Raw genomic sequence first — 8,751 nt, forward strand, 5'->3', positions numbered from 1 at the left:
GTTATTGTGATATTATTGTCTTACACGTGGCAATTCTGTGCTCCTTGATTGTAAGTTGTTGAAATGCAAATAAATAAATCAATAAAAAAAATAGACTTATAAATAAAAAGTATGTATGCATTAGATATGTGACTTTTCGGTCTTTGTTCTCTTTAATTATCAGTCCTGGATAATTGAGGCAGCCCGAGAACACAATTAAAAGCGCTTTCTATTTAAATTTGCTGTTCGAAGTATGCACAGATAAGTGCTGAAAATACAGCTTTAGGTGACTGCTTATTTTTGTACCGACTTGGCCATCAAAATAATGAGCTGGCAACCCTAAACATGGGACTGGAAGTTTGTTGCAGGATCAGCACATTATTTATTTCCTCCACCCTCAATCCCCGATTAATGCCATATAAGCAATAGTTTAACTAGATCTTAAACCCTACGCCGCCATCCAGAACATGCTGAGTTACTTCAAGTGTCTGGGAATGCACTCTGCATTCAGACATCTCACTCCTCATTCTCGCCCTTCACTTTCACGCTCACCCTGCACTCACAGTGATCACTCTGCACTCACAATGCACTTTCGCTGTTCACCCTATACCTCACCCTGCAGTCACGACTACACTACTCATCCTGTACTCATGTGACACTTCACTCACCTGCCCCCCTTACTGCTCAATATGCAACTCACTCAAACAAGCCCATCAGTAATCACACATTCATTCGTCCCATTCAGAACTTGCATCCGCACCCAAATTCATATGTCACCTCACTCCTCCGACCCTACTCTCACACTGTTGCATTGCTCACCGTGCAATCACATGGGCACTCTTGTCACCCACACAATGTAGAGGGTTAATGTGCCTGCTACAAAGAATATGTACCATGCAGATCACAGAAAGGAGTGTGAGTAAACTATGAGTAGCGCAATAAAAAAAAGTGAAATGTTTGCCAGAAAGGTGTTATAGAGAGACGAGGTGCATTGTTGGTGAGTGGCAGTGAAGGAATTCATGGACAAGGAGGAAACAGGGTGGGGAACCAAAAAGACGGTTGCACCTTGTGCGACCAGTGTTAGGACCAGCCCTGGCTGGAAGTGTTAGCCCCCGTCTCCAAAGTGCTGGTCTAGTGACTCCCCTGCTTCTGCCTATTATTATTTACATTTGTAGTGTGCTACTGTTAACAAAAAATGTCCTGGAGCTAATAACAATCTGCTGCCTGAAGGCAAATGAGAAACACACAGAAGGAGAACCCGCCAAATGGGGTAACCTACAGAACATAGAGAGGTTTTTGTATCTTCCTAAAGGATAATAGATTCTTGGTGACTTTAAGCAAAGGAGGGTACAACTTCCATAACTGCGCTGCCTGCACCAAAACAGCAAGACAGACAACTCATGCCTTCTTGAATTAGGGAACAATAGGCAGAGTGGCACAGGCCGAGAGGAGCATACGGGTCTGACCCGTATTCTTGGTGAGGAGAGATGAGAGGACAGCAAGGGAGTGAGAGAATTTGATTGAAGAGGTCAGGGATGAGGAGAAATGTGAATTGCCAAAGAGAAGTGTAGACACGCAAGAAGTGAGTGTGAGCCAAAGGTGAGGGATTCTGTTAGAACAAAGGGGAGATGTGAAAGATGAATGGGGGGACTGGAGAGGTGTAAGATACAAATAGACAACAATTTGAATGGCGAGACGAGGTGAATGAGAAGTGCTGAGGGGCACAGCAGGTGATGGGGCCAGAGAGGCCATGAGATAAATGCGAGAGACTGTTAGAGATGAGGGCAGTGAAAAGACAGAATGGCAAGAGATGATTAAAGGTGAAGTGAGAGGTTGAATTAGGAGAGTTCAGAAGTTGTAAAAAGGGGTGAAAGAAAATGGCCTGCAAAGTGAGAGAGGGATCCGGGGTTAGGAGAGGAGAATGGAAGGGAGGGGGTGAGAGTAAAGCTGCATGGGTAAACTGCTTAACTCTGCACAAAACCACCAGGGTTTTAAGGGACCCCTGCTTCTTCCGGCCAGGGCCAGGTAAGCTTTCTAATGTGGCAGCATGTATTCCTGCGGAGTGGAAGACCATTCACAAAGGTTGACTAGGAATCTTTCTGATGTTAATTGCTGTATTTTGGTTATAAACTGGTACTGGTGGGGTGAAATCTTTCCTCAGTGTTACTGTGTGTAAAAAATGTCAAAATAATGAAGCAATGCTATCCTAAAATACGCAGCATCATTTACATTTTCTTCCCACACAATTTAGTCAAGTCTGTCGTGTAATTTGATCCTCACCTGCCTCATAATTCCAGTAGCCCTGCCTACAGGTTTAGACATTTTTGTCAGGAGGGGGTCCTTACACCTTAAAATGTTGACATGGTTCTCTGCATTCAAAAGTTTGAAGACCTCTGCCCTAGTGTAAGGGGAAAACTGCCAACTAACCCTGAGCGAAGTAGGTAAATTCAGAGAGAACTGGAATTTCCACCAACAATAAAAAGCAGACTGACATTTGTAGACCCATAGTGATACCCTGAAAAAAGGGGGCAACAAGAGCACGTTTAGTGCTGTTGGCTGAATATTCATGAGTAGCTGAAATTCAGCCTTATGACAGGGACTGTTTGATAGCGATTAATACAATTAACTTAATATGTGACGGGTATTTGTTTCCTTTACCGTCAGCCCCTTTCTCTAATACACAGTTCTTATTTCACCCGAGACTTGTCTCCGTGCTCCATTATGTCTCAACAAAAAGTCCCACCCTGTAAGGCAGGGAATATTTAGGGGCTCTCTAATGTAAAATACTCATTCTCCCGCAAGACGATCCCTTCTCTAGTTGCTAAACACCACTTCCCGATAAACCCCCAACAGCCCCGCCTCCCCCTTTATGAGATAAACTGTTCCTTATTGGCACACCCTAATTCGGCGAAGACTGTAGTCGTCCTTCATACCAGGCATCTCATGAAACAGTCACAATGTACCAGGGGCAACCGCCGTCAGTTCAGTGCGAGTCCTGACCTCTCGCTGACAGCGCCCAACCAGGCTACTCAATCTTAAGAGAGTTTCAGCGACGGATCCCCCAGTGACAAACTGCTCCTCAATGGTAGTTTGTCTATGACAAATTCAGCGACAGTCTTTAACCACACTGATGACAGGCAGCCGCAACTTTCATTCCCTCCCCTCGGTAACAACTCTTGTTCAAAACTCTCAAATACATATCCTCGCAATTCTATTGAAGTTTCTGCTCAAGTGACACAGCAAAGTGACAGCTCTCGTTGTCTCACAACCCACTGCACTCTCTCATAAAAGCCCCCTCCAATGAATGCTTCCATAAACACAGCCTCTTCGGCTCGCTGAGCTTCCTAGTGAAAGCCCGTTCAAGCAAAGAGCGTGAGCACTCGTAAGCCGCTCTCTGGGATTAAGGACCCCCGCAGCTCTCCCTCCCGGGGACTCTGCATCCCTGACCGGGAAGGAGGTCTCAGCGAGGACCCCCCAGACCAACCTCCCGCCCCCAAGGCCTCCCCTCTCTTGGACCCGGAATATCCGCTACTCACCAGTGCTGCCGCCATCTTGGATCCACGTGTCACCACTGACGTCTACGGAAGTGACGCGCCCCCACAAGACTAGTTTATCTCCATGGGAACATGCCGGAGCGTAGAATCGGTGGTTGAGCTACGGGCTACTGATTTATCTTATTGTCCTGTATTGGCACCAGCTCTCCACTCCAGGCTGACATAACAAAAGCTGTATAATGTACCCGCGTTATGTGCGACACCTTCAACCAGTCTATTTCAGCCAACAGCACAGCATAAAGCTCTCAAGGCACTTGCGGGTCACACATGTAAATCAACTATTTGCAATGGAGTGTGGCACTGGTAGTCACGTTTAAGTTATTATAACTTCAAGACTATGTGTAGCACAATGCAAAGCAAAACCCTTGCCCAGATCAGCTCCGCGCTTGGACCTGGGAAGCTTTAACTTTCTATAATAAGGAGTGGTCGAACTGTGATGCTGCAGCGCAAAGGGGGCGTGGTAAGTGAGCGTAGGGGCGGGGTCAAAGGCGTGCCTAAACAAATCAAAATATTCTGTAACTTTGTTTCGGTCTTTCACAGTCAGACAATTATATATAATGCACAGTTTACATGAAAACTAGATGCAAGGTATTGTGGTAAGTTGGACAGTATTTGTTATTTCATTCAGTGATTAACCAGTTACATCTTGCTTGTGACATAACATAGAATTGTTCCTATGACATTTGGAGTTCAGTAATGTGGGTGGAATTCTATGATGCAACTGTGTTTGTTTAACTGGGACAGAAGATGTTGGAGTTTACTGGAGCAGGACGTCCTGTACTCTTGCACCAGTGGGTCTGTAATTTGCCACTAAAAATAAATAGCTTTATTTTTATATACTTCACAACAATGGCGACAAGTTGTTAGTGCTGACCCACTGTGCTTGTAATTGGTTCCAGATGATTTTTTTTAAAGGAAGAAAAAGCTGAGGGTCACTTAGGATTTCAATCGGATGACCAAGCTTTCTAAATTTCCATGTTTCTCATTCTATGCGCAAGGATCTCAAGGTACTGTGTCTTTACCCATTAATTTGGAAATGTATTTACCGTCAAGGACGTGTGAGCTGATTTTGGCAGTTGAGTCCTGGTGTGCTCGAGGGTGCTGGCATGCGCTGAGGATTCCGTCATGGGATACCTTGCATCGTTTTAAGTTCTGCTTGTGTCTGATGGAGCAAGGATTTGCATATAAGCAACTTGCTGGATGAATCCTCTCCTTTAATCATAAATAAGGTATTAATAATTGTTTGTCATACTAATTTACACAAATTTCGTACACAATGTAGAAGTAGGGGAAGCTGGCCTATGTGTCTACTAAGAAGTAATGAAATGAGACTAAAATGGCCACTAAAAACCCGGAAACAGATTGCGCATGCGCCAATTGCATGATGTCATAACGCTTGGAGGGAAAGAAATGCTTCTGCGCACTAATGTGCAAAATGGCCACTTCAGAACTCACATGCTAAGCATCTGCTTTGCTTAAAAACTAAACTGCGTTTTATAAGAAGTGCTAATGCATAAAGATGTATTTTAATTAAAGGGGATTAGAATAGGCATACGTGGTATACAGTGAAAACATTTTATTTGAGTCTAACATCTTGTCTTTTTGACTTCTCTATTAGTTTGTTAAGGACCTAAATCGAGAGACGAGGTTTAAACTCATGTGGGTAACTTGCGCAGACTCAGTAAAGAGCAACCCTGTAGTCGTGATCTCAAGCCTTGGGACATGGTCAAGGACGATATTTTCTCAGAGGGAGAAATGACAAAATATCCCGAAGACTCACTGAACAAATGTATAAATGTAATACAATGTATAATTTTAATATGAGAAAGGTGGGAATAAAGCTTGGGAGACACAAATTAAATGGGCGGGAACATAAGACAATGCTCTATAGAAAAGTATTACATTTTGTATGGTGTGATGATCATCTCCCTTGGCTTCTCCAACCAGAATACATGTTTTATACAAATTTGAAACATCTTGAGGTGGAACATGCCCCAGAAGGTATAATTGGGATAGTTAGCAAATTGAAATGAGCTGATCACAGCCAGAACGCTGAGAGATAGACATGCTGTCCGATTGCTGATTGATTACCTGAAGAAGACTTTGAATTTTCAAAATAAAATTAAGGAACATGAGTTCGGAAGAGGACAGAGGAGGCGAGGGACTAGGAACGAGGTGCGGAAGATAGTCAAGGAGGGAACTAGTATCTGAGAGGAGTTTGATGCTGGCGTTAAATCCAGAAGAGGTGATCTGTCCTGTTTAATTCTATCCAGAACCTGTTACCTGGTAATCTGTGGGGTCCAAACTCTTGGCCAGAGGGGTCTGGTCTCACATCATCTTAGGTAAATATAAATGTATTGTGTCAATGTGCCTTTTCTTTCTATCCTCTCTTCCTGAGGTGCTCGTCATTAAAGTTTATTGGACTGATTTAAGCAACTGAAATTTTACTTTTTCAGAATGATGGTGTTAACACTGTAATTTTTATTTGATTCAATAAAATATTTTCAGATAAAATTGTAAAACTAGAACTGAGTCTGTTGTTATTCATTGAAATAAATAGGTAATTGCTTTAGGGTCATCAATTACCACCTCTAATTCAACTAAAATCGATCCATGAGTAAGGAGGGGCTTAGTAATTAAATAGGATCAAATTCTATAGGCAAACAGACATATAGAAAAGCCCTAAATTGATTCCAGGTGGGGTTTCATCAACTGGATACAGTAAGTAAGTGTGGTTAATGGGCTCGAATGTGTGATTTGGTGATACTTGTCCGCAGGTTGGTGTCCCGCTGGATCAGTTAGCTGGTAGCAGAGGCATGGTTTTTATTGATTAGTTTGCTGGTTATAGATTTAATTTTGAACAACATTTGTTTGTGTATTGTTTTATGTTGTCTGGAAATTCCCGGGAAATGTATAGCGGATGATGAATGGAAATCACACTGCAGAGAGGTTACTCGTTGATTTTTAGAAATTAGTTGAAAACAGTGTGAGTAATTGATAGTGAAGAGTTCGCTCTTGAAATTTTGGTCACTTAGAAAGGGTAACACTGGAAGAGTAGCAGGTTCTTCTGAGCTTGAGTGAAGAGTAAACAGAAGAGTTTTGCTCGTAGTGTTTGTAGAGTTAAGAGAAGATTTTACTCGTAGTGAAATAAACTAAATATTAGATTTGTGAATCAACAGAGTAGCAAATGTGTTTATGTTGATTAAGTGGAGATACAAGATGTGAGGGAGATCGTGTCAAGTGCTTAATTTATTTTGCGGCTTTATAATCTTGCTTTTTGATGGATGCGCATGGTTCCTTGACACCTCTCAATGCAGATACATGTTGAATTTGTTTGATTACTGACATCCGCTCTAGAGAACGTGCCCGTAGATTGTCGGAAGAGAGCATGCAACATTGTTTTGAAGGTCACCATGCCGAAGTTCCACAACATGGAGTACAAGTGGAAGAGGCAGCAGCTGCTGAAACTGTTTGAGACTGGGAGAATGCATCAACAAAGTCCTGAAGATGTTGGATCCTCTACATGCAAGCTGAGGCAAGAAGGCTGGTCATCTTGAGGGGCCGCATTATTTAAGCACATTCGAGCAACCTTGGTCGATGCCCGGTGGAGCTGTCCTATGCAGCTATAGAGGAGTCTGGCCCCTTGGCCGTCACCTACCCAGCCGGTTATCTGACATTGTTTTCATCTTCTCCCCATTCGTGTCTCCTTCACTCCCCCTCCCTCTGTGATACTTTGATTCAAGCGGTTGTAACTATGTAACCTGTAACTTGCTGATTCAACTGTTATAACTATGTAACCTGTAACTTGCTAATCCTCATGTAAAGCGCTCTGATACCTCCGGGTCTAGCCAGCGCTATATAAAGCTTTGCAAATAAATAAAATAAATAAATCTAATGAAAATGTTGTAAAAAGTAAAAGAAAGTAAGTTTGCGTATTACCTTTTGAAGGGAGGGTCAGTTGCCGGAGCTACGCTGACGTCACAAAGTGCAGTGCTGGGATTGAACAGCGGGGGTGAGTGAGGACGACAAGGAGGGGTTGGTTGCAGCGCTGACCTCATCAGGTGCCGCGCTGGGATTAGTCAAGACAGCGAGCGTGTGAGTTACAAAGGATTTGTAAAGGAAGGGTCAGTAGTGAGGAGTGAATACTGATGTTTTACTAAAGCTGCGCTAGCATTGGTTAAAACATTTTGTTAACTTAAACCTGATTAGAGTAAAAGAATAAAAGCACTAATAAAATTGGAGGACAAAGTATAAACAAAGGTACAAATTAATTAGAAGGAAAATTAAGAATTTTATGTGGAGACTTGATCCCACCTCTAAAGGGAATCGTCCGTATAAGAGAGATTTAGGTTTTGCTAGACAAGAATTCATAAGAAAAAGGACTTATAACATCTACAGAGAAAAGAGAAAAATATCCTTTATGCAGAAAATAAAGAATTATTTCAAAAAAGATAAACATATTAAAACTAGAGAAGGAATTCTTATCCTACCACCCCAGACACTAGCTTCATTTATGATTATAGAAAAAGGGTATCACACATGTATATGGTTGGAAAATTGGATCGAATACACTAAAGGTGATGTAATATTGTCTTTTCCAGAACATGGTACATTCAATGGCAGAATCCTTTATAATTTAAGGAACAGGATGAATGAACTTGAACCCAGACCTAGATGAACTCAGTTTGAAGCACTAGAGGAATGGGAGATGGAGGCATTTGAACGAGATAGAAATAGGCCTACTAGGGGACATATGGGATTTTATCCCAAGACATTACATGTGAAACGTGAAGATCAGATGAAACAGTGGAGACAGACAACAGTTGCAGAAGGATTTTATCCTTTATTAATGTCAGATGAGCAATCATATGACAGGTTGTGGTGAATCCGAAGATGAGTTTATGGAAGATATTTTACCAAAGAATCCTCCGCCATATCAGGAAAGACCCAACAGAAGTATACCAAGTGCTCCAGCTTTAGAGATTCCTTTGGTTCTGCAAGTAGTACATGATTCATTCAATGAAAGAATTTACAGGAAAAGGGAAGGGAAGCTATTAAAAAGAATATAGAAGAATTGATACTTAAAATAACCTAAGGCGTTAACTATACCATTGACTATAGGTCCAGTTGTCCCATTATTTGGGTATAGAAGTACTAGTCCTAATCCACCCGTTATGACCACTTCTGTAAAAGAGTCAAGAAAAGAAAATATATTAAT

At 42.1% G+C, this 8,751-nt stretch overlaps 1 protein-coding gene across 1 annotated transcript in view; it reads right to left on the bottom strand.

Moving 5' to 3' along the window:
* Positions 1–3,957, bottom strand: part of TM9SF4 (transmembrane 9 superfamily member 4) — a 124,088-nt gene extending 120,131 nt beyond the window's left edge. The window contains exon 1 of the mRNA XM_086932675.1: positions 3,516–3,957. Coding sequence (XP_086788801.1) covers positions 3,516–3,530 — 15 coding nt within the window. The 5' untranslated portion in view covers positions 3,531–3,957. The remainder of the gene's footprint in view (positions 1–3,515) is intronic.
* Positions 3,958–8,751: the final 4,794 nt, after the last annotated feature.

This window comes from Lissotriton vulgaris, chromosome 7 (assembly GCF_964263255.1).
Source record: "Lissotriton vulgaris chromosome 7, aLisVul1.2, whole genome shotgun sequence".
NCBI lineage: Eukaryota > Metazoa > Chordata > Amphibia > Caudata > Salamandridae > Lissotriton > Lissotriton vulgaris.